Genomic DNA, 27,571 nt, shown 5'->3' with positions numbered 1-27,571 from the left:
GGTCATTCACCAGGTCAGCCATCCTAAGTTTAGCCCCTTGAAGGGGGTCCCTGATCCCTTAGGGCAGATGAGCCCAAAGGGGAAAGAGGGATCTTTCCGGAGAGAGAAGACGGGTGCAGAGCCTGCAGGGCCTGCTCAGGATGGGAGGGCCTAGAGGAGCCTCCAGGGTCTGTGGCCCATGCTTTTGTGAATATCTGGACGTTTACATGTTGGACTTGAATTCAAAAAGCATCCAATGCTGCGAGCACTCCACAGAAGCCTGCACAGGCTGGAGTCAGTCCGTGGGCATGGTGTGAATGCTCCTTGTGGGGCAGAGATCCGCACAGGGGCAGGCTCAGGTTGGCAGGGGCTGGGGCACTGAATGCAGTACAAGGATGTGTGCCAGGTCCCGAGGGAGGTGTGGGTGGTTCCAGCACAACCGTGCTTTAGAAAGAGCCCCCAGCAGCCCAGGCAGGCCTGGGGTGGGGGGCTGGTGAGTGGATGGGTGGATGGGGATTACAGAAGGCATGGCTGCTCGTCGAGCATGGCTGAGGATGCATCCATTTAGGGTCCCCCATCCTGACACCCCTGCGGTGCCCAGGCCTCCACGGCCACCACAGCCAGGCCTTCTTCAGGGTGTCCCCAACAGGCTGGGAATGAGATACAGAAGTCTTGTCCACCGACCCCAGGCCATCACCTGGTCCTGCTCAGCCTCATCACTGGCCCATGAGACCACCCCCTGCCCAGGCAGCCATCCTCATTCAGTCTAGCTCTTTTCCGGACACCACAGAGGAAACAGATCAGCTGCCTATAGGCAGTGACGAGCAATCAGATGTTCCTGACCCTGTCCCAAGCTCCAAGCTGGGAAGAAAACAGTGGGGGACTGGGAGAGAGACGGGGGGGGGTCAGAGCTGGACTCAGTCACCCCAGCCAGGCGGGGACAGGGTAAGGCCTAGATAGTTTGGCAGCCTAGGGGAGGAGGAGGAAAGAGCTCCCCCTCCTCGTCCCCCCCCCGCCCCCCCCGGTTCCCAAGGCCCCTTCCAGCCATTATTAAGTTGAATGAATGAGTCGCCCAAGGACACCCTCTGTGCCAGGAGAAAGGAGCATGGTTTTGGACACCCCCCAAGCAGGCTTCCGCTGGCCTGCCCTCCTGGTATTGGTGGTAAGGGTTAGAAGTGGGAGGAGGGGCTAAGTCTCACAGAAGATGCCTTGAACCCATGGCCCTAGCAGGCACCCCCTCAACTCTTAGAAGCCCCCACGTCAGGGTCCTAGGCACCCTGCACTCAGCAATAGATTGCAAGCAGGACGTCTGAGGAGGTCATTTCAGGAGGGAGGTGTCCAGTCGCTTTGCAAAGTTATCCCCTCCGCAAATGCGTGTATTTGAGGGATTGAGGGATGGTTGGAGTTTGGGGACTCGATTTTGGAAAGGTGGCTAGGAGTTACCGAGAGCTGTCGGGGGCGGGAGCTGTCGCTTCGCTAAGTCAGGTCCCCTCCATTGCGTCCAGCCAGAGAGCGAGTTTGAGGACCAGCTGAGCGCTGGGGGCTGAAGGGGGCTCCCGGGAATGTGGGATCTTTAAATGTAGGCGGGGCTTGCGGGGTCGCCGGGGGCGGTGCCAACCCGGGCTCGACCAATCGGCGGCTCCGCCCGCGTCGCACCGCCCCCTCCTCTCCCGGCCCGGGCGGGCGCTCGCCCCCGGCCGGGCCCGTGGACAGGGCGGCGGGGAATGCACCCGCCGCCGCCCCCCGCCCGGCCGCCTCCGGGCCGCGCGTCCGCCGTCTGCTGCCCGCCCCGTCTGCGGCCCCGGCCCCCACGCGAGGGTCTGCGGCCGCGCGGGACCCTCTCCCCTCCAGCCTCCTCTGCCCGTGGGAGCCGAGCCCTGCAGGTACGAGGTGGGACGGACGGGAGCGCCCAAGGAGGGAGGCACGTCCCGGAGGGGGACGCGGTTCAGGACAGGGGCCAGGACAGAGGGTCTCCGTAGGGTCTGGCACCCAAGGGACACAGAGAGGAGGGAATGTATGTATGTGCACTGCCTGAGTGAGTGGAGATTCACGGACCCCCCATTCCGGAGGGGAAAGGTACTGGGTTCACTTTGGCGGGGGTAAAGCAATGAGTCTCCAAACTCCATAGATACGGTGGGGAGAGCTCTTGGGGTGAAGGCAGTGACCTGGGACTGACTTGGGAATAGGAGGGAGGAGACCCTCACCACGACTGCCTAGATTCTGCCGTCAGGGTCGCCCCTGCAGGGCCAGGGAGCTGGGTCTGCCAGCTGTCCCTGGACAGAGGTTGGGGTACCCCAGACAGGGCACTGCCTTGGCTGTCCTGGAGGGCAGGGCTGCAGATGTGAGTGCTGGAGGCTGGGGGCCAAATGGGAGATGCTGATGGAGATGGGTCAGAGCGGAGGGCGCTGTTGGAGGCAGCCATGGGGAGAGCCGGGCAGGCTAATTGCACCCTGCTGACTGCTGGTAGGTTCCTGACTGGTGGTGATGGGGGGGGGGGGTGTGCGCCCAAGGGAATTGGGCAGTCCGTGCCTTAACTGTACCCACTTCCGGGCAGCTCAGGGCTGGGAGGGCAAGTGGATCCTGTCCACCCTGCAGAGCTAGGGCCAGAAGAGTGCTGGTGGGTGGGGTGTCTTGGGGTCCTTACCCACCCTCCACAGGGACAGACGCCCCACAGCTTACCCACACATCCTGGAAGATTCCGCCATGTGATGCTCTGGCCATGGTTCCTAGAAGTGGTGGGGTGGGCATTTCACCCCAAAGGGGCTCTGCCTTGGAGACTGACAGGCAGGGGGCACCTTCTTGCCCAGCTCTGAAGGACGGAGTGCGGCACTGGGCAACAGTGCCGCCAGAAGCGTACCCGCGGCTGCGCGCTAAGCGTTTTCCACGTGAGATCTCACTTCCATCCTGGCCGCTGACCTGCTGCGGGGGGCACCGAGTCTTCCGTTTGCTGAAGAGGCAGCTGAGGAGAGGGCAGTGACTTCATCCTGGCTAGGACGCCCAAGGGTCCCTCCCAGGCCGCCACTGCACCAACTCGTCATTTGTGAAAGGGCTCACTCAAGGACCTTTGGGGTCTGGCCAGGTTATATTTCTTTTGGGTGGGAAGCCTTGGAGGAGCCAGCTGCCCTGTTCCCTGCCACCTGCCTACCTCCTCCGACTCCTCAGGAGTCCTCCTGGGGGCCCCCTTCCCTGTGTGGCTCACAAGATTCCCACAGCGTCTCTTGGGATGGTGTGAAAGCTGGGGCTCGGCTCATCCTCCCATCCCAGCCTTCAGAGAACAGAGGTTTCATGCCGCAGACATGTTAGGTGGTTTTGGTGATTCCAGGGACCCTCAAAACCAGATGCAGCTCAACAGCGTGTTTCTAACCTTTTAGAACTCATTGGCAAACCCACGGCCTTCACCCAGAAAAATACACCCTTCTGTAGACATCTAAACCTTGGCCAGAGTTTCAGAGGGGCTCCTGGTTCTTTGGGAATTCCTGAGGGGCCCAGGGACCCCAGCTTGGGGCCCAGTTGCAGTGGGGGAGGGGAAGACAGACCTTGGAAGGTGCGGGGTCTCTTGTGCCCTGGGCCCTCTGGTCCCACCCAGACTCGCAGAAGCTGCCCCCTTCTATGGAATCTCAGGCAGGCCACTCTGTCCTTCTGTGTCCTCTGAGATCATGGAAAGGGTCAGGCACCCACCATGCCTGTGTCTCAAGCTCTGTGGCCCTTCAAGGGCAGGGCCAGGCTGGCTCCCTTTCCAGATGGTGGCTTGTCAAGAGGGAAGTTGGCAGATCCTGCCACCCACTGCCCCCCAGATGGCACCAACTTAGTTCTTGCCCTTCCTGGCTTTGTGACCTTGGGCAAGTTGCTAAACCTCTCTGAGCCTTGTCTCCCATCTGTGAAATGGGAGCAGGATTGCCACCTGCCTCACTGAGTGGCAATGGGGAGTAAGTGTGATGATTCTGATAAACAGCTCAATAAAGCCCACAATAAGCGCTAGGTATACATTAACGTCATGAGCCCCGGGAAGCCCCTGCCTCCCTCCCTCCCGGAGGCCACCTGTACCCTTCCCCCCAACCCCTCCCTGCCCAGGGCACCTTAGGACCAGGCTGTCAGGCAAGGAGGAGCATGGCGGGCACACGGCTGAATTTGGCCTGTGCATCGGGCGGCTGAGTCACATCCCCAAATTGCATCTTCATCAGTGCGTTTCGGAAGGTCGTTTGCAGCACCCCCACCCCCTCCAGGCTCTGTCTGCCAGGCTACTTGCCTCTCCTGCCTGTGCCCCTGAGCCCCAGGTGAGGACCTTCTGCACTCTCAGGAGAGATGGTAGGAGTGGTGCCTGGGGTTTCCTCATCTCCTGGATGAGAACAGGGTCTGGGATTGCTGTGTGCATCCCGGTGACAAGCTCTCGGCCCCACCTAGCAGCTAATGGCCCTCCGGGTGGCAAGCAGGGGCCCTAGCCCAGTAGGAGAGTGGCACCTGAGAGTTCGTGAAGGTGGAGCGAGAGATCAGGGCCAAGGTCAGCCTTATAAACTGAAGTACTGGGCCTGCAGGAGACCAGCCCGTGTAAACCATGACCTGTGTGCGCCAGGCCTCATCAGCAGAAGCCTCAGGCCACAGGTGGCCGCGGCCTGGTTGATGTAATGGCTGGGGGTGGCGAGGCAAGGGACATGTTCTGATACTCATGAGGTCACTCTGCCGTGGAAGGAACGTTTCTTGTGCTCCTACTCTGTGCTGGCACCAGCATCTGGGAAATGTGGGTGGGACAGATGCTGTCTGGGGAGATGCCAGACAAGGGGCACAGGAGGTCCCGCGGTGCATGCGGTGGATCCCTGGCCAAGGTGGCATGGCTCGTCTTGGCCTGTCCTGGTGTGACATTTTCTGTGTCTGTCCCCCATGGAGTGTGGTTTCCAGGCTGGGGAGGCATCCTTTGTGTATACACGGCCCTCTCTCTTGGGCCTGGTACGTAGGGGCCCATAGCGCACGCCAGCCTGGCCTTTTCAAAGGGGACAGCCCTTGTTGGGGGAATCTCACAAGGCGGCCCAGTCTAGAATCTGCCCTATAAGAAGATGGCCCCTTTATAGCACAGTGCCTCAGTTTCCCTAGCTATAAAACTGGACCCCCTTCTTGGGGGCATTGTGAGGATGGAGGAGAAAATTTGTGGGAAGACCAGAGCCTGGCATGTAGTAGATGTTCACTAAACATCAGCTTGTGGGAGGGGGAGATGGTGGGGTGGGAGTGTGGGCGAGGGTCTAGCAAATTGTGACCCCAGAGGCGAGACTCCAGGCAGGCTCATCATATATGTGTTACTGTCATCAGGGTCCTTGCTCTCGAACATGATGCCAGAGGACACTGCCTTTATGCAAGGGCAGAATTCAAGGATATCGGGGTGATCAGTCTGCTCTTTGGTAGCCTGGTGGGGAAACTGAGGCTGACCTGAGGTCACAGGGCCAGGCTGAGCACATCTCCTAAGGCCCTATAGAATCAATTCTGGGATCTCAGAGCTGAATACTAGGTTGCCACACTGGTCATGGAATCTCTTTGGAGATCACAGACCTCCTTGCACCCAGGCAGGAGGGAGCAGGGGTCTCTATGTGGTCTCATAGCCACAGCCATGGTCCTAATATCCCCACACTGATGTGTGTTCAGGCTTTTGGACAGCTCTAGGGGAGGAACTGGAGGCTCAGTAGGGTGAGATTAACTTGTCCAAGAGCCTGAAGGTCAGAAGGAGTCAAGCCTGGATTGGAACCGCCTCCTGACCACACACTTACACAGCCTCTGGCCCTCCCCGGCAAACCTGCTGGCAGATTCCATCTCCAGACATTCAGAAGTATTTACTGAGTGTCAGCTGTGTGCTAGGCATTGTTCTAGGTACCCGGAGACAGAACATCAGTGGGCAAAGTTTCGGTAAGGGGGTGTTCTAGGCAGAGGGCACAGCAGGTGCAAAGGCCCCAGGCAGGACCAGGCTTGTCCAGATCTGGTGACGGGGATGCTTATGTGGCTGGAAGGGAATGACTCTGGGGAGAGGGAGAAGGCTGAGGTGGGTAGGAGCCAGACCGCAGAGGACCTAATGGCCCCAGTGAGGACTTTGGTTTTTATGCAACGGCACTCAGGAGCCTTGGGAGGCTTTTTGAGCAGGGGAGGAATGTAGGCTGACTCGGAATGGCCAAGCCGCGTGTCAGCCACTCTGGGTTCATGCTTTCTGAGCCTCAGAGTGTTCTGGGGTGGTGGCAATGGTTCATGGCCCTCTGGTCAGTTGGCCAGGCCCTGCCATGACTGTGTCCCTTATGCCCCTCAGGTCAGCGCAGGAGCCCACTCTCTGAGCCATGCTGGGCCCCGGGCGGCCTCCAGCGAGCCCAAGGCCGGCACCCACATAGCCATGAACAGCCACAGTCACAGCCACAATGGCTGTGGGGGGCGGCCGCTGGGCAGTGGGCCGGGTGCCCTGGGCAGAGACCCTTCGGAGCCCGAGGCCGGCCACCCCCCCCAGCCCCCACACGGCCCGAGCCTCCAGGTAGTGGTGGCCAAGAGCGAGCCAGCCCAGCCCTCACCTGGCAGTCCCCGGGGACAGCCCCAGGACCAGGAAGACGAGGAGGACGATGAAGAGGATGAGGCAGGCAGGAGGAGGGACTCAGGGAAGACCCCGAACGTCGGCCACCGCCTGGGCCACCGGCGGGCACTCTTTGAGAAGCGGAAACGCCTCAGCGACTACGCCCTCATCTTCGGCATGTTCGGCATCGTTGTGATGGTGACCGAGACGGAGCTGTCTTGGGGGGTCTACACCAAGGTAGGCACGGCCCTTCCCCACGGCACCCCAGGGAGGCCCCTCTGGGCCCGCCTGGCTCCCCCACCACCCCTTGGGCACGGGATTAGGGACCACGTTGGCCGCAGGAGAAGCAGGTGGGGGATGCTGGGGCGAGGGGGCCTAGAAACTGGGAAACTGGGCCTCCCACTGCGCCCACCTCCTGGGGGTAGCAGGCAGGCTGCACACGGGGGAGTTAGGCTCCAGCCCATTCCTTCTGCCCTGCACCAAGAGGTCACACCCTGGCTTAAGGTGGGGGAGGGGGGCTGTCCCTCGGGCCGGGCCTGGGACAGGAGAGCCCCAAAGAAGGCCTGAGCCACAGAGCCCGGAAAGAGCCTCTCCTTCTGAGAGTGGTTGGGCTGGGTTATGAGCCTGGCTGTGTGTCCCCTCATGCCGCCCGAGGGTGTGTGAGGACAGAGAGAGATCAGGGCACGTGAGCCTGTAAACTATGAAACAGTGAAGGTGGATGAGGCCGTATAAACTGTGAAGTCCTGTGCCTACAGGAGGCAAGACCTCATAAATTGCCACATGGTATAGGCCTTTAGGAGGCCAGGCCTTATACGCTCCGAAGTACAGGCCAGCCTTGCCATCACCCCAACGCCTAAGGAGTAAGGACAGGAGCATGGCTTCCTGAGTGGAGAGCCCAGGTGGGGGGTCAGGAGGGCCGCCCACCCCCCAACATCCTTGCCCTCCTGCCCTCTGCTCTTTCTCTCTCTGCCCCCAGGAGTCCCTGTACTCATTTGCACTCAAATGCCTCATCAGCCTCTCTACGGTCATCCTGCTGGGCCTGGTCATCCTCTACCACGCCCGGGAGATCCAGGTCAGTGCCCAGCTGGCCCGGGCAGCTCCCCGCCCCATGCCCCAGAGACCCCCCCCCCCTCCACGCCAGCCACCTGGGACCCTAGCCCCCTAAAACATAAAGGACCAATAGCGTCTTTCTAGAAAAAAGGAAAAAAGACCTCGGTGAAGACACACCCTTTAGATCACTCCAAATTTCTTTGGAATGCCTATGTTTTACTTTTCATTGACTATTTGGAAAAAAAAAAAAGAACAGTGAGGGAGCTGGAGATGAGCTGGGGTCTTCCGAGGTTTGGCAGCCTTGGAAACCAGTGTTTGTAACACCAGGCTTCTGTTCCTATTCGATCAGACCCTGCATTTGAAAGGTTTATTACATGTCAGAGAGCTTGTTCTCCTATTTCGGGAGTTAATTGAAACCTCGGTGGGCCCCAGAGAGCCCAGCTCAGGCAGGGCATGTTGGGCACCTGTGCCCACAGCAGGCAGAGGTCACCTGCAGCTGGTACCAGGGTCTGGGGATGCCAAAGGGTATCAGGTCTGGCTCCAGAGTCTGGCCTCTGGCCTCTGACCTCTGACCTCAAGGAGCCATGGTCTGGTGGGAGACGGGTGTAGGAAAATCCTGCCTGGGTTGCACCACCTGTAGACATCCTTGGGGATACCCAGGGTCTGGCACAAAGGAGGGGCCCTGGATGTGGCAGGGGGCAGGGGAGGGGCCAGTGATACGTGAGCTGGAAGGAAGCAGTTCTTAAGGTACGGCAGCTGGGGACAATGGTCAGTTCCTCATACAGTGAAGCATGGAGGTACCATACGACCCAGTGATTCCACGACATCCAGGAGAAATGAAAACCTACATCCACACGGAACTTGTACTCATGTGTACATAGCAGCCCTATTCACAATACCAAACAGCGGACACAGTCCAGATCAGCTGGTGGATGGATAAATAAAATGTCGAATGTCTATACAATGGAGTAGGATTCAATCATTTAAAAAACAAAAATGAAGCCCTGGGGCACCTGGCTCAGTCGGTTAAGCATCTGACTCTTGGTTTTGGCTCAGGCATTGATCTCAGGGTCGTGAGATCGAGCCCGAGTTGGACTCCATGCTCAGCTCAGCGCCGAGTCGGCTTGAGATTCTTTCCCCCTCCGGCCTCCTCTGCCCCACCCCCTGCTCATGGGTGTGTATGCGCGCGCTCTCTCTCTCTCTCTCAAATAAATAAATAAATAAAATCTTTAAAACAAAACCAAAAACTGAAGCACTGTGTGAGTGTGCTTGGGCTGCCATAACAAAGCCCCAGCCGAGGGGCTTAAACAACAGAAACGTATTCTCACAGTTCTGGGGCTAGAAGTCCAAGGTCAGGTGCTGGCAGGGTTGCTTTCTGCTGAGGCCCCTCTCCTAGGCTTGCGGGCAGCTGCCTTCTCCCTGTGTCCTCTCGGCTGTCTCTGTGTGTGCACATGTGTGGCCCTCTTAAGAGGACACAGTCCTGTAGGATCAGGGCCCCTCCCTGATGACCCCATTTAACCTTAATTCTTTTTTTTATTTTTTTTAAAGATTTTATTTATTTATTTGAGGAGAGAATGAGAGAGAGCACATGAGAGGAGGGAGGGTCAGAGGGAGAAGCAGACTCCCCGCTGAGCAGGGAGCCCGATGTGGGACTCGATCCGGGGACTCCAGGATCATGACCTGAGCCGAAGGCAGTCGCTTAACCAACTGAGCCACCCAGGCGCCCTAACCTTAATTCTTTAAAGGCTCTCTCTCCAAATACAGTCACAATGGGAGTTAGGGCTTCCACTTATGAACTTTGAGGGGACAGTCTAGAACACTCCACCCACCGGCCCATCCCCCAAGTTCCTGTCCTCCTCCCAAGCAAAGTGCATTCACTGCATCCCAACAGCCCGCGGAGTCTTACTCCATCCCGGCACCAGCTCCAGGTCGCAAGCCTCCATTAAGTATCAGTTACCGGTAAGACTAAGGCTCACTTCCTCTCCAGCTGAGAGCCAGACAAGTCATTGTCTCCCAAAATATAGGGCTGGGACAGGAATAGGCTAGACATTCCCATTCCTAAAGAGAGAAATCCGAAAGAAGAAAAGGTGTCAGGTGCTGAGCATGTCAAAGAGCTAGCAAGGCAAATTCCATCAGATTTGCTCCAGAATAATCCTCTTGGGCTCAGGGCTCCAGCTTCTGAGCCCACTGGGGTGGCCGCGTTGCCCCCTTGGCTCTGGGTGGTGACCTTTTGTGACTGCCTTCTTCAATTCAGCATGTTTATGAGGTTCTTCCATGTTGTAGCAAGTATCAGAGCTCATCCCCGCCCTTTTTTAAAAGATTTTATTCATTCATTTGAGAGAGAGCACAAGAGGGGAGAGGGTCAAAGGGAGAAGCAGACTCCTGCTGAACAGGGACCCTGATGTGGGGCTGGATCCCAGGACCCTGGGATCATGCCCTGAGCTGAAGGCAGACGCTTAACCGACTGAGCCACCCAGGCACCCCTCCCCACGTTTTTACAAAAGATTTTATTTGTTCATTTGAGAGAGAGAGTGGGGGGAGGGGCAGAGGGAGAGGAAGATCTCAGAGGGAGAGGCAGACCCCCACATTCAGCACAGAGCCTGATGCAGGGCTCGATCTCACCACCCGAGGTCATGACCTGAACCGAAATCAAGAGCCCCACACTTAACCAACTGAGCCGTCCAGGCGCCCCCGGAGGGCTGAGTAATATTCCATTGTATGGAAGGACCCCGTTTTGGTAATCTATTCATCCATAGACGGCCGCGTGGGTTGTTCCCACTTTCCACAGTTGTTCGCCTACGGGGATGTGTTCCAATGCCTGTTTTCGTCTCTCTTGCGTTATATACCTAGGAGTGAGCTGGCTGGGTCATTGGTGACGCTGTGTTTTCCTTTTTTGGGAGCGCCTGTCCCCCACTTAATTGGAATTGTGGCTAACCCCGCGAGCTAGGGAGTTTCGCATCCAAGGCCACGTTTCTTGTAAAAGCCACACGGGGCGGGGCGGGGGGGCGGCCTCGGGCTGGGGTCTCATTGCGGGGGCGCGCGCTCGAGTGCGAGCCCCACCACCGCCCGCCCTCCGCAGCTGTTCATGGTGGACAACGGGGCAGACGACTGGCGCATCGCCATGACGTGCGAGCGCGTCTTCCTCATCTCTCTGGAGCTCGCCGTGTGCGCCATCCACCCGGTGCCCGGCCACTACCGCTTCACGTGGACGGCGCGGCTGGCCTTCACGTACGCACCGTCGGCGGCCGAGGCCGACGTGGACGTGCTGCTGTCCGTCCCCATGTTCCTGCGCCTCTACCTGCTGGGCCGCGTCATGCTGCTGCACAGCAAGATATTCACAGACGCTTCCAGCCGCAGCATCGGCGCCCTCAACAAGATCACCTTCAACACACGCTTTGTCATGAAGACGCTCATGACCATCTGCCCGGGCACCGTGCTGCTCGTCTTCAGCATCTCCTCCTGGATCATCGCCGCCTGGACCGTGCGAGTCTGTGAGAGGTACGCCCCCCTCCCCCCCGCCCCCGGCGCCCGCCGCGCCCACCCGTCGCTCCAGGGTTCCCCCACCCACCCATGGGATACCCACCCCCTACCCCCACTTCCTGGCCTCAGTGACCATCCCTCGAGCGCAGCCCCCTCATCCCCGGGACTCCAGCCTGGCGTGCCCCGCCCCCACCCCCACCCCTCTGGGACACCGGCCCTCTCCCCCAGGGAGGGGGGTCTTACGCTCCTTTCTCTGCTCCTCGGCTGCCAGCAGCCGACCTCTGACCTCTGGCCCGGGGCAGTGGAGGCAGCTGGAGCAGGACGGCCCCCATCTGCCTGTTTCCCCCCACAGTTTAACCTGCTCTCCTTCTCCCCTCTGCCCGCCCCACCGGACTGTAGGGAAAACATGTGAGTCCTACCCTTGGCCGAGCTGTGTGCACAGAGCTGCTGCCCTTCTGCCCGCCAGGAATTTAAGATTAGCTGCCACAAGGGGAGGGCATAGGGAGGTGAGGCGGGGTGGCCGTGACCAACCCCGAGTCCCAGCAGGGCCGGGGCAGGCAAGTTTGTGGTCGGACTGAGGACGGCGGGAGGCAGGCTGCTCTTGGGCCGCATCCACTGAGCATCCTGGCGGGCCTTGTGTCCAAGGTTGGGAGGAGGGTTTTGTTTGGACAGCTGACCTTGGGGGACTGGGACATCCCTTCCCAAGAGTTGACTGGGTCGGGGGTAAATAAAAACTGGCCCAGGCTTTAGTACCTCTCCCTGCCCGGGGTTTGTTCTGAACAGCCCTGGAAAGGTGCAGTCCATCAAACCAGCTTACAGATGAGGAAGCGGAGACTCTGGGGCAAAGGGACATTCCCGAGGCCTGATTCCCGGTCGGCTCTGGAGACCCGCCGGGTGCTTCAGGAGAGGGAAGGTCCCCACTGGGCCTCTCAGGGCGCGGGGGTGCCTTGCCTGGGAAGGAGCCTCTTCTACCTCATGCCTTGCTGGGGAAGGCCCTGGAGGGGTCTGTGGCCTGTGGTGCTGGGACTGGGCTTCCTGGGGGGTCCCTGGGCTGGACCTGCCCCCCAGGACCCCAGTCTTCACCCGTTTATGCCTCTCTCCATGGCCCCTGCCTCAGCCTGATGTGGGGCTCATGGCGGGGAGGCCCCAGCTCTTGTTGTCATCGAGGCCTACCATCTCGGGACCCGACAAGGTCTCCTTGGACCCCTGATGTACCACCATGCCAGTACCCACAGCCCATCCCCCACCCTGTTGGGGGGGGTCAGGTTTGTGGTCTGGGGAGTGAGAGAGGGGCACCCCTCATCAGGCATCCTTGAGGTGCAGTCTGGGTCCCCGAGTTGGGGCAGGGAACGGGGCAGGACCAGGGGGGCAGCCAATCCTAAATTCTGAGCCCTATGATGCTGCTTGAAGCCCCCTCGCCTGCCTCGCTCCGCCCCTGCGGCTCTGTCCCACCCCCACCCTGCCTCCCGCATGCCCCCCACTCCCTGGTCCTAGGTAGTCCTGGGTGGTCCTGCAGCCCCCACCACAGCTCCAGCCAGGCCCAGGGCTCCCCCACCCACTGCTGGGGGGCCTCCCTCTTGTCCCCTGTGTGTGGGGTGCTGGTTGACCGAGAGGTGGAGGCCAGGGTAACCTGGGGCTCAGGCGCCTCAGTGAAAGATAGGATTCAGTCCCGGGTCCCCCTCACCCAGCAAGCAGACTGCAGCCCAGGCAGAGGACCCCGGAGTGGCATCGGGCCCCCAGGGGTGGGCAGGGACTCCCAAACACCAGACCTGCTGGGAAGGGCTCCATCGCTCCCATCCCCCTTTGGGGCATCTGTCATCTCCCTTTCTCCAGCCCCTGACTCCAGCCCTCCCCACCAGCTTCCCCTGTCCTGCCCCTGTCCACCACCTCTGTGCCACCTCAGTTGACCTCTAACCTTGAACTCCTCCCCCCCCAACCCCCAACCCCCCAGTCAGGGCCTGAGGCCTGGGAAGGAGTTGGTCACCTGGAAAGGGCTCCCTGAGCTGGAGGGGCTTTGCAGGCTGAGGGCTGGGCTAGAGCAGAACCCTTGAGCTGACCCCACAGACCCCCAGCCTGGGCTGACCATTGGTAGAACTTGTTTGTAGCCCACGTGACCAGGTTCACAGGGTTGGCTATGATGGGGGACAAAACCCTGTCCCTTGGGGCCCCCCCATACCAAAAGGTTAGCCCCAGGCCTCCCCACCGTGTCTAGCTGCCCCCTCCCTCCTCACTCCCAAGCAAACCCCAGGCCCGGATTGGGGCAATAGGTGCTGCCCCAAACATAATGACTTCCCTTTTTCTCCCAAGTCCTGCAATACTGCAGTCCTCCGGCCTCCTGGGTCCCCGTGGTCCTCTTACCCCCATGGGGCCTTGCTGGTTGGGGAAGTTCTTCCCGGTGTCTGACCTGAACCCTCACCGCCACTCCCTGCCGCTTCTGGTGCCCGTGGCCACCTGTGTCTGCATCTGTCTGTGTGTCTGTCTTTGGGAGGGGGATCGTGTGCACATGTGTGGACGTACCCTCACTTGGCCCGCTCGGCCCCAGAGCCAGGGCCAGGGAGGGCACACATCCTGGGCAGTAGCTCAGGGGGTGGGTGAAGGGAGAAGATTGGAAGGGATGCTGGGAGGAGAGCGTGGGTGCCTTCTGCCCCGTGGTACCCTTAGGAGGATGCTAACCACCCCCCTCTCCCTGCCCCACAGTGGTGCCTTTATTACTTTGAGCCCTCAGAGGGATCAGCTCCTTGCAGTCAAGGTCCCCACACGGCCGGGTGGACCCGGGGCCCTGGTGTCCTGGTGCTGCCTGCCCCAGGGGGATGATGAACGCAGAGAGACCAGTGTGGACTGACTGGGCCTTCCCCGGCTCCCCTCAGGTACCACGACAAGCAGGAAGTGACCAGCAACTTTTTGGGGGCCATGTGGCTCATCTCCATCACCTTCCTCTCCATCGGCTATGGTGACATGGTGCCCCACACCTACTGCGGGAAGGGCGTGTGCCTGCTCACTGGCATCATGGTAAGGGCAAGGGCACTTGCATACCCCCTGCTGGTGGGGAGCTCACCCCATTGCGAGCTATAATGCATCAGAGTTCCTCCTTGTGTCATCCTGCCCCTTCACCCCCCTCCTCCTTACCTCTGCCATGACTCAGAATCTGCACCCTTGGGCTTCCTGGGGGCATCTCTTCTTGGTTCCTTCCAGCCCTAGGTATGTGGCTCCTGTGGTGCCCACAGGGCTAGACGCTGTGGCCCACTCTTAGCACAGAGTTTTCTTTGCCCTTTATTCTCTGCAACCTGCTTAATTCACAGCCCTTGAGTCCAGGGCGAGGGGCTTGATGCTTCCATGCCTCAGTTTCCCCCGTTGTAACCAGTGCCCACTTCTCATTGTAAGGTTCCAGTCTGTTCCTTTATGTAAAATGCCTAGAACCATGAATGCTGTGGACACCCAGTCAACACCCTCTGGGTTGTGCATCACAGCCCAGTTCCCCGTCCTTGCCTGACTACTGGGGTATCCCAAGCACCCCGCTGAGCCCTGATGGTGTGAAGTTTGTCTCATGTGACTTAATGGACCCTGGCAGCACCCCATCTCCCCCAAAGACTTCTCAAGGCCGTCTGTGAGTGTGGGCAACCGTTGATATGGAGCACCTTCTTCCCCTGATGCCATCATCAGTTTTCCTGCTCATCCCTTCCTTCTGGAACCTTCTTTCTCCAAACTTCCACCCCCTTCACAAATGCTTTTCCATGTTTTGGATTATGAAGTGTTGGGTGCACGGTCCCCTACTCCTCTCCCCAACGCCCAGTTAATAACATGTTCATTTGTGAAAGTCAGGGAACACCAGTAGGCCATAGAAGCCAACCTGATCCCACCCTCAGGTTCCACCCCAGGCCACTCCTTGGAGTGTATCCTTCCTTGTCTGCACAGAGAGATGCATTTGTTCTTGCGAAAACAAGGCCGCATCCCCACAACAGTGTCCTTTCCTACTGCAGACGGGAGGGCTATCTTGCAGTGGTTCTACCCATCCTGTCTCGTGGCCTGTAGACTGTGCTCAGTTGTCACTATCCCCCGAGGCCCGTGGCTCTGTCCCCCCTTCACCCCTCATCCCCTCTAAGCCGTTTGGGCATAAGCCAGGGGTCCATGTCGTCTTCCTCCCCCAACCAGGGCCTCCTTTCCCCTGGCCGAGCTGACACGGCCCCTCTCTTGTGAAATGGCATCACACCGATTTGCCTATGTTATTTTGCAAGAGGGGAGAGGGGGAAAGATCGGCCACAGTCCAACCCCCCACAACAAGCAAATGAACTTTGCGAAACGAGCAAAGAGAAGTATTCGGGCAGGGTGAGGTCAAACCCAGAAAGCCCAAGCCAAAATGGAAGAAAAGCTGAGTTCCGTTCTCTGGGACCTGCCTCCTTCCAGAAAATGAGATCCGTGCGTGGCCCGTAGATCTTGCTAGCTGCCCTCGCGCCTGGCACACACACGAGCGGTCATGCTTGGGTCGGTCTCCAGCTCTTCTGTCTTTCTTTCTTTGAGAGAAAGAGAGCACGAGCAGGGAGAGGAGCAGAGGGAGAGAGACAAGCAGACTCCGCACTGAGCGTGGAGCCCAACACGGGGCTTGATCCCAGGCCCCCGAGATCATGACCTGAGCCGAAATCAAGAGTCAGTCACTTAACCAGCTGCACCACCCAGGCGCCCCGGTCTCGAGCCCTTCTGTCAGCTCTTTCCTCTTCCACCCTTGCCCAAGTGTGTCCCCTCCCAGTCACTGCCCCTCCCAGTATCTCAGCAGCCATGCATTTGCCTGTTCTTGAACTTCAGGGCATCCCAGTGTGGCCCCTCTGAGCCCGGCGTCTTTGGCCGGACATGGTTTCCATGCTCTTGTGCAGAGCCGGCAGATGACCTTTTTTCCCACATGCATAGTATTCCATGTGGAGGCTTCCAGCACTTTTCTTTGCCCCAGTGGACAGGGCTTTTTCCGAGATTGGACCCCAGGAACCCACGACAGGGTTTTTTCAGAGGGTGACCTTGTGCCCATCCCACCCGGGTTGGGCATGTGGCCATCCGGACCTGCCCAGGACCATCCGATGGTGTCCCTGGCCCTTGCCCACCCCTCCCCATAAGTGTTTCCTTCCATCCCTAAGAACAACTGGACTACAGCCCAGCACCTCCCACCCCGGCCCCCCGCCCCCCAAGCCCCAGGGGCTGAGCCCAGCCTCTCCCTCCTTCCTTCTTCGAGGTAGCAGCCTGGCAGGTAAGGCACCAGGAATAGACTTCAGTGCAGGTGGGGACCACCTGGGCTCACCTGCTCCTGCCACCTGCCTTGGGCACTTCTGGAGCTAATGACACCTCCTGCGTGTTCTAGGCTCCCCGGCCCCTGCTTCTTGGTGGCAGACCCTCCCGATGTCACTTTTTGCTGACCCCCCCTCCACCTGTCAGCCCTCTCCTCTCTCTTGGGTCCTCACTCCTGCCCTCTGTCACCCCTAGGCTGCTCCCCAGTAGACGAGCGAGTCCTCTCTGACCTCTTTAGCCAGGAGGTCTGGCTCCCATTTAGGGCATCCTGGGGAATGTGGTTGCATCAAGCGGGGAGCCTGCCATGGGAGAGGCATCGTCCCCTCCACTTCCCCACCTCCTGGGACCTCTACTTTGCTTCTTCCTACCTGCAAATGCCCCACCCCCGCCCCAGGCAGTCAGCCTTACCCTTCCCTCACGCTGCTTTCTCACCTGCCAGCTGACCCCTACCATGAGTGTAGAAAGACATGTCCTCTGGGTCTCTGTCCCCAGCACCCAGACCCCAAAGCCTTGATGGAAATGCTTCCAAATTCTCCCTCCTCCATGGTCATCAGTGCTGAATTTACCTGCAGATCCTTCCTTGTCTCTGAGCCTCAATTTCCCCCTCTGCCCAGCAGGGATAAGAGTGTTCTTACCTCCCAGAGCTCTTGGGGATCAAATAAGACATTCAACTGATAGGGGCACCTGGGTGGCTCAGTCGCTTAAGACATTCAACTGATAGTAAGCAGGTGGGGCTGGGAGTCAGTGACCTCAACAGGTGGGATCTGCCAGCTCTGTGGGCTTGGAGGGTAAAGGTGAGGGTGGAATCAGGGCAGGCTTCCCAGAGGAGGGAGGGTGTCCTGCCTGTGGCCTGGGACCTACATGAGGCAGGACACTGATGTGTTCCCCACCCTCCACATGCAGGGGGCTGGCTGCACAGCACTCGTGGTGGCCGTGGTGGCCCGGAAACTGGAGCTCACCAAGGCAGAGAAACACGTGCACAACTTCATGATGGACACTCAGCTCACCAAGCGGGTAAAGACGTGCATCACAGCCACTTCCTCTCCCAGTCATCAAGGGCGGACCCTCCCCACCTTACTTCTTTTTGTTTGTTTGTTTTTTAAAGATTATTTATTTATTTATTTGAGAGAGAGAATGAGATAGAGAGAGAGCATGAGAGGGGAGAGGGTCAGAGGGAGAAGCAGACTCCCTGCTGAGCAGGGAGCCCGACGTGGGACTCGATCCCAGGAATCCAGGATCATGACCTGAGCTGAAGGCAGTCGCTTAATCAACTGAGCCACCCAGGCGCCCCCCCCCCCCCACCTTACTTCTGTACACAGCGGGCATGTCTACAAGCCCACAGGTCACTGCACTGGCTCGTGCTCTGCTGCCCATGCGGTTGTTCATGAGCCACACACAGAGACACAGCAGTGGCCCCGGGTGTCCACCCATGTGCCCAATCATCAGCCCACCCTGAGCCACACGGCAATAGGCAGGCATTTTAGGGCCAGTCAGCCAGATACAATCTATGAGCTGTCTGACCTTGGCAGGTCAACCTCTCTGTGCCTCAATTTCCCCTTGTATAAGGTGAGAGAGATACCAGCATGTTTAGATTCACTGATTTAACATTTGCAAGGTATATAGAAAGGGTCTGGCCCATGCTGAATGATATAAATGAAGTGCGCACACACAGACCCAGAGAACAGAGACGTGGACATGTAAACATGGCCTCGCCTTACATGTCCAGGACCGCAGAGGGGCATTTCTAGGAGTTTCTTAGAGTGTCTGGAAGTTTCCAGAACCTTCTACAGTTTTGTGCCTACCTTGAGAAACTGTTCTTTTTCTGGGCCCAGGTAAAAAATGCCGCTGCTAACGTTCTCAGGGAGACGTGGCTCATCTACAAACACACCAGGCTGGTGAAGAAGCCAGACCACGCCCGGGTTCGGAAACACCAGCGTAAGTTCCTCCAAGCCATCCATCAGTAAGTCCAGCACCTTTCCCGCTCACGTTTCTGTGTCCACCTGATGCAGAGGCAGCTGTGGTCCTCGGGAGGAGGCTATGGGCCAGGCCAGACAGCTCAGCATGGCCTCGTCACGGCCCCTCCCATTCTGGGTGGTCAGTTGGCTGGGGCTTGCAGCCTCTGTGCTGGGTGGGATGGTGGGATGGTCAGAAGGAGGCAGGTGATGGGCCCAGAACTTGTCTAGGGCAATCACCTTTGATAAGTCAGCCAACTCAGGGGCACCCGGGTGGCTCAGTCAGTTAAGCATTTGCCTTCGGCTCAGGTCGTGATCGCAGGGTCCAGGATCAAGCCCTGTGTCGGGCTCCTCACTCAGCAGGGAGTCTGCTTGTCCCTCTTCCCTTCCCCTGCTTGTGCTCTCTCTCAAATAAATAAAGTCCTAAAAAAAAAAGGTCTGGCAGTCCACCGAACATAAATGGCAAGAAGCATATTTTATTCTCCAAAATAGCCAAAATTATTTTATCTTTTAGATATTAAGCAATTTCCCTTTTTTGCTTTGGCTGCTAGGAAGCTCAGAATTTACTTTGTGTCCTGATCCATGTGATCAAGTGGGGTAATTAGAAATTACTTGATTTTCTCTGTTGTCCCTTTGTCCTGAGAATTCTTTTTTTTGAAGATTTTATTTGTTTGACAGAGAGAGACACAGCGAGAGAGGGAACACAAGCAGGGAGAGTGGGAGAGGGAGAAGCAGGCTTCCCGCTGAGCAGGGAGCCCAACACGGGGCTCGATCCCAGGATCCCGGGATCATGACCTGAGCTGAAGACAGATGCTTAACAACTAAGCCACCCAGGCGCCGCTGTCCTGAGAATTTTTTAATCAAGTAGTTAGTTCTCATCCTTCGCTGCTCACTGGAACCACCCACAGGGCTTTAAAAATCCTACAGGCTGCACCCAACGCCAGTCACAGCAGAGTCTGGGATGCACCCTGGGCTTAAGTTTAAGTTCCTCCAGTGAGCCCAGTGTACAGCTGGAGCTGGCAGACTTTACCTGTAAGGGCCAGAGAGTAAATATTTGAGGCTTTGTGGACCAGACAGTCTGTCGCAACTACTCTACTCTGCTGTTGTAGCAGGAGTGCGGTAAAGAGGAGTGGGTGGACCATGCTCTAATAAAACTTTATTTTCTCCAATAGGCAGCTGGCCACATTTGGGCTGGGCCAGGCTCTAATATGCCAATCACTGTCCACTAGAAATATCATGTAAACCACTATATAATTTTAAATTTTCTAGTAGCCACATTTAAAAAAAAGTAAAAGAAAACAAGTTACATAATTTTTTTTAATTTTTAAATTTTATTTGAGAGTGAGAGAGAGAGGGCACAAGAGGGGGTACAGTCAGAGGGAGAAACAGACTCCCCGCTGAGCAGGGAGCCCGATGCGGGACTCGATCGGGGGACTCGGGGATCATGACCTGAGCCGAAGGCAGTCGCCACACCAACTGAGCCACCCAGGCGCCCAGTTACATAAATTTTAATATATTCATTCAATATATGCAAAATATTTTAATATGATTCATATAAAAATAATTAATGAGATATTTTAGAAAGTTTTCGACACTAAATCTTCAAAGTCTATTGTGTATTTTACATTTATAGTCCATTTGTATTCAGACCAGCCACATTTCAAGTGCTTAGTAGCCACATATAGGATGTATGGAACATGGGGCGCCTGGGTGGCTCCGTTGGTTAAGCATCTGCCTTCGGCTCAGGTCACGATCTCAGGGTCGGTCCTGGGATTGAGTCCTTCGTTGGGCTCCTCGCTCAGCAGGGAGCCTGCTTTTCTCCCTCTGCCTGTGGTTTCCCCTGCTTGTGCTCCCTCTCTCTCCAACAAATAAAGTCTTTTAAAAAAATAAAATAAAACGGACAGTCTGATCATATATATTATATATACACACACCCCTGAAACAGTTACCACAGTCAAGATAAAAAGCAGGTCCATTGCCCCCAAAGTTTCCTGGGGCTCTTAACTGTCTGTCTTTTAGCTAGAGAGTTTAGTCCATTTATATTTATTGTGTTTACTGTTATAATTAGATTGGTTGTGAATGATAACAGTCTCTACTTCACGAGACTGCAGGGAGATCTAAATGGGATGATAGGTAGGAATGCCTGGCATAGTCCCTGGTAACACATGGTAGCCCCCCAACCCCTGCTCCTGCGTCTGCCCCCACCATCATCTAAAAAGCAGGGAGAGGAGCTGGTACCACACCTACTCAACCTCACTGTATCCAGGTCTTAGTCCTACCTCCTCACAAGACCCCAAGGCCCTTGAGGACAGAGACCCCCTCCTTGTTGACCCCCCTACTGTTGTTCACCAACCACTGGGTCCCAGTCTGCTGTCTGCCACCTAACTGTGGGGCCTGGGCAAGTGACTGTGCTATTCCAAGCTTCATTTTCTTATCTCTAAAGTGGAGACAGTGGTAATTCATGTGCCTTTCCTCCAGGGATGACATATGGATCTAACACAGTTGGGGACTCAACTATGTGGACCTGCCATACAGTGTTTTCTACACATGGGAAATAGCGATGTTGTCATTACCGCCCTTGATAACGTTCATTTGTTATTGCACCAGCATTTCCTGTGCCAGCTGGTGTGCCAGGCATGGGGGACACAGACTTGGCCCTGCCCTGGACTTTGCCCCAAGGAATGTTCCAGAAGGTTGTTGGGGGAAGTGGGAGGAGGGGACTTGAGAGCCGAGTCTGTGGAGGAAGGCACCTGCTCTGTGAGCTACCCATGTCCCTTTGTTCTGGGGTGGGGCTGTCCCACTCTTAATTTATTGATTTATCTATCTACCTATCCATCTATTTATTTATTTATTTTATGGTTTTATTGTTAAGTAATCTCTACTCCCAACATGGGACTTGAACTCAGGACCCCAAGATCAAGAGTCGCACACTCCCCCGACTGAGTGAGCCAGGTGCCCTAGGTCCCCTCTAAACCTACTTCCTTCTCAGCAACAAAACAAAACAAAAAAACAAGATGCCCTGTAAAGCTGAGGAAATCAAAGAAGTTTGAATGAGGGCCTGAAGTGTGGATGGAATTTGGTTACAAAACCAAAAGGTGGGCAGGCATACCAAGGATTGTCCACAGTCCGGGCAATGGTGGGAAGGTAGGAATGAGCATGGCGCCAGGGAGACTGGAGGTCTGATATACAGGCATGAGGGAGCCCAGGCATGTTCTTGAGCTGGGGACTCTCCATGATGGGAGCACTGTGTGAGCAGCCAGTGAAAAGGAAGAAATGGTCTCAGGATGGATTGAGGAGCACAGCATGTGTTTGGAGACTGTATGGATTTGCTAAGGATGCTGGAACAAAGTACCACAAACTGGGTGATTTCAAACAAGAGAATTTATTTTTTCTAATTATTATTATTTTTAAGATTTTATTTATTTATTTGACAGAGATAAAGACAGTGAGAGAGGGAGCACAAGCAGGGGGAGTGGGAGAGGGAGAAGCAGGCTTCCCGCGGAGCAGGGAGCCCCATGCGGGGCTCGATCCCAGGACCCTGGGATCATGACCTGAGCCGAAGGCAGACGCCTGAGGACTGAGCCACCCAGGTGCCCCTAAATTATTATTTTTCAAGATTTTATTTATTTATTTATTTATTTGACAGAGAGAGAGAGCAAGTAGGGGGAGGGGCAGAGGGAAAGGGAGAAGCAAACTCCCTGCGGAGCAGAGACCCTGATGAGGGGCTCGATCCTAGGACCCCAGGATCACAGCCTGAGCCGAAGGCAGATGCTTAACCAACTGAGCCACCCAGGCGCCCCAATTATGATCTCACTGTTCCAGAGGCCAGAAGTCCAAAACCAAAGAGTTGGCAAGGCCGTTTTCCCTCTGAAGGCCCTAGGGGAAGATCTGTTCCAGGCCTTTCCTAGCTTCTGGCAGCCTCCGGTGGTCCTTGGCTTCTGGATATATCGCTCCAGTCCCCCATCTTCACATGGCCTTCCCCCTGTGTCTTCACATCATCCTCCCTCTGTGCATGTCTGTGTGAAAATGTCCCCCTTTTTATAAGGATGCCAGTCATATTGCATTAGGGCCTACCCCAAGACTTCATTTTAACTTGGTTAGATCTAGAAAGACCCTGTTTCCAAATAAGGTCACATTCTGAGGTCCTGGGGGTAGGGCTTCAATATATCTTTTTGGGGGGACACTGTCCAACACATAACATGGAGGTTGCAAAGAGGTCAAGACTGACTTCCCTGGGAAAGGCACCCTGGAGCTCGGCAGGCCTCCACTTCCAGTCAGGGCAGCCTCAGACCTCCAGGGCTGGGGTGTTTGTACCCACCGTTTCTCCAGCGGAGGGCTGGGCCCTACCAGGGGTCCGAGTACCCAGCATAGATGGGCCCTGAAGGGCCTCCCCGAGCATCTATCACATGTAGGCACGCAGGGATTGAGTCTGGACCAGTGAGGAGGAGTCCTACCTGGAACTGTTTCCCTGGGCTGGTTTCACTACACCAGGGATGGGGATGAGGGTCAAGGACACTCTGTGGCCAACTCCCCATCCCACTACAGCTGTTGGGAGGCCAAGGTGCGAAGGCTGAGTGGCAGGTACAGGTATGGTTCAAATCCTGCTAGAGGGCCGGTGGGCACGGCTTTGCCTCTCTCTGCCTCGTTACCTCCCCGCCTTGGGAAACAGCATGGGCGTAGTTCTCCGGACTAAATGCCACCTCTGGGGCCAGGTGCCTGGCACACACGAGGATACAGCGGGCCCACAGGCTGAAATCAGCTGCATTTGCTGGGGGGCACTGTTGGAGGGAGGGGAAGAGAAGAGATGCATCCCCAAGGGGCTGGCATGGCCCTCGCAGCCACCCAGGGCCCCCAGCCTGGTCCTGGGGTTGTGCGGGTGGGAGGCGGGCAGGGTTGGGCATGTGCCACCCAGCTGCACTGAGGTTAAAATTACCTTGTGATTTCTCTCTGCTCTGCCGGGTCCCGCCAGAGCTCAGAAGTAAGTCTCTTCCTGGGGGTAAGGGGTGCATGGTGGTCATGGGGCAGGGCACAGGCCCAGGGCAGCTTTCGTGGAGCGCTACCCCTGGCCTCAGGCAGTAGCCAGGGCTTGTATCCACACTGCAGACCTGTGCAGTCTTCACCTAGGCCGGAGGCCAGGGTGGGGGGGGTCCAAGTTCCCCGGGACATCCTGAATCAGGCCGTGTGGACATGGCTAAAAGGGGGACACTGTGGGAGATGGTTTAGCCACCCCTCCAGGCCTTGCCACCTGATGTGTGCTGGGAGGGAACAGGCTGCATGGGGCCCGACCCTAACTCCCACCCCATCCCCCTCTCTGCACGTCTCACAAGGCGACCCCAGGTGGGGTGGGTGCATGAAGGACCCCACTCCCCCTGCAGCCTCCACCCACAACCCCACCTACCCACCTGTCCCCTAGGCTCCGGAGCGTGAAGATTGAGCAGGGGAAGCTGAATGACCAGGCCAACACTCTCGCCGACCTGGCCAAGGTGAGCAGGGTGGGGCTGGGCGGGGTGTCTGCTCAGGCCCCCATGGGAGGAGAAGAACTGAGCCCACCTTCTGCCAGGGAAGGAGTAGTGGTGGTGCCTATAGGACAGACAGCTGCCGCAGGCAAGGGATGCAAAGCAGGCAGGGACCAGCCTCCGGGGGAGACAGGCCCTGTCTGCAAGGGTCCGGAGGTTCTGAATATAAGAGAGATGCTAGGAATCTACCTTTGCATGTTGACCACTTTTTAACTTTGGCAGCTCTTTTATTAAAAAAGAAAAAAAATAGTATCTAATAAAATAGCTTTCATCAGAATATCTAATTAGTGGGCGAAACTGGTGAAGTGTCCTTTTGTTTTAGGCATATCTACGTACAGGCTCTAAAATTGAAGAGAAAAGCGGAATTATTTTGCTATGGATATAAATTCAAATGATAGAATCAGCAGAAAGCTTATTTATGCAGCAATTAAACATCTCTTAGGAAATTAAAGTTGGTTGCAAGAGCTAAGACCAGTTTATGTCACAAACTAATCTCTCTGTTGGTTTTATTATCAAGCCTGACCCCATTTCCCACTTTTTATTCATCCACTAAAGATGGGACAGTTGACGCAACTTCAGTCAGGCAGGCTCTTAGAATATTCGTCCCACTATTCCGAGCTCCCTTCTGAGCAGCGGCCTACCTTTCACAAGTAGTTCACGTGTGAACTCTGCTCACTGGCTCCATCCCCTAATCAGTTAATTAGTCTGAGGTTCATTTAATATTATCTTTGGAAGATGTTAAGTCCTATTCTTCTTATACCCAGAGCGTTTTGAACTCATTCTTTTCATCATTATCAAGAGAATGCAGTATAATATTAACCTACATAAATTTAATTTGGAAAGAAACATTATAGAGGGGAAAAAAAAGCCATATTGTAGACCCCTGAAGAAATCACTCAGTTGGTAGTAGAAAGAACATAATCCTAAGAGATACAGAAACCCTTGCCAAACTAATTTGATGTCCTATGAGATTATAGCTAGAAATACATATGAAATGCCTTTGAAAAACTCAGGCACTAGTTATTATAATTTGGATTATCCATATCGCTCTTCCTTCCGTTAGCATAGGTGATTGAAGTTTGAATTTTTCGAAGTTATTTAAACCTTGCAAACATGGTAGTAGTATGCCCCTGTCAGAGTACATTTAACAAAGCCTGCTTTGAAGTAAGGCTTTAAATGGATGGGATTATATGGGTTCCTAATTTCTAAAATTTAACAAGGGTAAAATGTTTTCCAGCATTAAACTTTAATGCACTCCTACCCAAGATTGCTGATTTAATTTGTGTACTCTGCCACAAGTACAAGGTGTATTACAAGTTTTGAAGACTTTAAACCTCAGAGAGGCCAGAAAAAAACCATCAGAGGCTGGCTGCCTCCAGATGTTACCCTCTGGCCCTGGGGACTGTGGGTGAGAGGGCCCCCAACGTGTGTGTTCGCCCTGGGGCTGGGGCATGTGGGCCAGTCACAAGACATGGTGGGGGCCACCACTGAGGCTCAGGCACGGAGGCTGGAGGGGAGAGGCCAGGGGTGGAACGCAGCAAGGTGCTGTGGTAGGTGCCTCGTCCTGTCCCGCTTCCATGAAGCGAGGGGGTGGGGGCTCTTTCCCCACCTCAGCATCCATCCTCCCGTGTCAGGCCGCGGGGTGCTGAGCCGCTGTCTGCCTGGGGGTCTGGTCAACACCTAGTTGAGGTTAGAGATGGAGGAACAATGTTCTACCGCCACCTGGTGGCAAGGTTGGCATTGCACCCAGGTCTGTCTGGAGTGGCCAGCCTTCCCTTCCTGGGCCCACGGGGACAGTGGCAGAACCAGCTCCTGCTTGCTGGGTGGTGGGGAGCAGTCAAGGTGGTGCGGATACCCCATCACCTACTGCAACCGTAATTGCGGCTGCTAGGCTCCCCAGTCTGTGATTGGGTCAGATCCCTGGAATGGTCCCCCCACTGACCCTCTCCCCTCCCCAGTCTACTGTGGGGTGCAGTGGGGCAGTTCGCAACTGAGCCTCCTCCCTCTCAACCACATCCCCAGCCTGGAGCAGCGTCAGCCCGGAACCTGCCCCTGTCCCCCACCCCCCAAGCTCTGTAGGCCGTGGTTCCCCTGGGTGAAGGCAGCACCCAGGAAGACCACCCTTTGGCGTCATGTGCCTGGTGGCCAGTAAGACCCACCCTTTGGCATCGTGTGTCTGGTGGCCAGTTCATCCCCTCAGGGCAGCTCTGGCCACATCCACCCCAGGACCTCCCCCAACCTTCCCCAGGCCTGCTGGCCCCCAGCCTGGCATTCAAGACCTGTCTCTCCTCTTGCCTCTTCTCCTACCTACCATTCCCTGGGGTGCAGCAAGAGACCTGTGGGGTTAAGGTGTCCTCACAGTTGTCTCCCACTTGGGTCCCTATTAGTGGGCTCCCACCAACTGGGGCTGGTCACCCATCTCTCTCTGTGTCTGTCCCTCCCTCTCACTTGGCCTCTCCTTTCTCTCCCACTCTGTCTCTGGCAGACCCAGAATGTCCTGTACGACCTCATGTCCGAGCTGCACGCCCAGCACGAGGAGCTTGAGGCCCGCCTGGCTGCCCTTGAAAGCCGCCTGGATGCACTGGGCACCTCCCTGCAGGCCCTGCCCGGCCTCATCGCCCAAGCCATACGCCCGCCCCCACCACCCCTGCCTCCCCGGCCTGGCCCCGGACCCCTGGACCAGGCAGCCCGGAGCCCCCCATGCCAGTGGCCACCCGTGGCCCCTTCAGACTGCGGGTGACAACCCTGCCCACCACCAGACCCCTCAATCTTGGCCATCGTGTGGCCGCCACCTCCACGCCATCCAGGAAGCCCTGTACAGTGGCGCCTCTTGGAGTTCAAGGAGCCGAAGCTGAGTTGGGCTGAGTGGACCAGGGCCCTCCCCACCCAGACTGTCTGGGCAAAAGACAGGGCCGGACCGCAGGCGAGGGCAGGGGTGGGCCACTGCCCGCTTCCTCCCTGATTGGAGCTGGGGGGGAGCCAGGAGCTTCCTTTGGTCCCCTGGCCCCCCCCCACCCCGACTCTCCCCAGGCCCCTGGTGGGCATGGAGCAACCAGGAGAGGGGTCCTTGCCAGTTCTGAATAAAGCAGGACCCACCCAGTTGCCTGTTTTGCATAACTATGGGAGCTCATAATCAGGACATGGGAGGTGACCACCTGACTCCTGGGCTCAGAACAAATGTGGGGATTTAGCAGAGCCCGTCCCGTGACTTTCCTAGCCTGGTAGCCCTCCAAGCCTGAGCTCAGTTGGGTACGCCTGAGGACATCGGCATCAGTCCCAACAGGGGACTGCTGGAGGCAGCAGATCGGGGAGACATCCTTCGCTTCCCATTCCAGCAGCCGACTTTGCTGGAGCACCCAGTGTGGGCCAAGCTCCAGGGGGACCATGGTCCAGTGAGGAAGGTGACATGAGTGAGGAGGACCATTCCATCTTCGCTGGACATATGTTGAACACTTGCCCTACACAGGGGATTTGATGTAAATTACCACAATTCTTCACCAGAACCTGACTAGGGTAGGATGGGGGAAACTGAGGGTCAGAGAACTGAAGCCACCTGCCTGGGCTCCAGAACAGGGTGGGGGATGGAGGGGAGGCAGGATTCAAACTCCGGCCCATAGGCCAAAGTGAAGAACCTGGACTTGGGGGAGGGTATAGTGTGATTCCGGGGTTAGAGTGGCCTCAGGGCAGGCTGGAGGGGAAGGTTCTGGACACCAGTAGAATCACAAAGGTCCCTCCAGGCCTTGGGCTCAGTGTGCTGGAGTGAGGCAGGGATGGCAGGCCCTTGGCAGCCGCTGGGC

General features: G+C 56.8%; 1 protein-coding gene across 2 annotated transcripts; it reads left to right on the top strand.

The window, feature by feature from the left end:
- The first annotated feature begins 1,718 nt into the window (after positions 1 to 1,718).
- KCNN1 (potassium calcium-activated channel subfamily N member 1) lies at positions 1,719 to 26,514 on the top strand. 2 transcript variants are annotated; one of them, XM_088029019.1, is made up of 9 exons: positions 1,719 to 1,862; positions 6,257 to 6,745; positions 7,485 to 7,580; positions 10,638 to 11,056; positions 13,906 to 14,047; positions 17,210 to 17,320; positions 18,139 to 18,266; positions 23,672 to 23,741; positions 26,260 to 26,514. In XM_088029019.1, the coding sequence occupies exons 2-9, from the start codon at positions 6,338 to 6,340 to the stop codon at positions 26,512 to 26,514; spliced, it is 1,629 nt and encodes a 542-aa protein (XP_087885145.1). In that variant the 5' UTR covers positions 1,719 to 1,862; positions 6,257 to 6,337. The 2 variants fall into 2 exon arrangements, with proteins under 2 accessions (XP_087885145.1, XP_087885146.1); XM_088029020.1 differs by lacking the exon at positions 1,719 to 1,862 and adding an exon at positions 23,228 to 23,236 and having other exon boundaries at positions 6,296 to 6,745.
- Positions 26,515 to 27,571: the final 1,057 nt, after the last annotated feature.

Source organism: Eumetopias jubatus, unplaced genomic scaffold (genome assembly GCF_037043125.1).
Source record: "Eumetopias jubatus isolate StellerSeaLion01/CBP00866 unplaced genomic scaffold, mEumJub1_p1.0 scaffold_1, whole genome shotgun sequence".
NCBI classification, from domain to species: domain Eukaryota; kingdom Metazoa; phylum Chordata; class Mammalia; order Carnivora; family Otariidae; genus Eumetopias; species Eumetopias jubatus.
Note: the sequence above shows the minus strand (reverse complement) of the source record. Positions and strands in the feature narration are given on the sequence as shown.

What these genes read in the sequence shown, in the direction of transcription:
- KCNN1 (XM_088029020.1), top strand. Translation starts at nt 6,338, where the DNA reads ATGAACAGCCACAGTCACAGCCACAATGGCTGTGGGGGGCGGCCGCTG. An exon ending in CTTGGGGGGTCTACACCAAG is followed by an intron (nt 6,746 to 7,484) that starts GTAGGCACGGCC and finishes CTCTGCCCCCAG; the next exon opens with GAGTCCCTGTACTCATTTGC. An exon ending in ACCACGCCCGGGAGATCCAG is followed by an intron (nt 7,581 to 10,637) that starts GTCAGTGCCCAG and finishes CGCCCTCCGCAG; the next exon opens with CTGTTCATGGTGGACAACGG.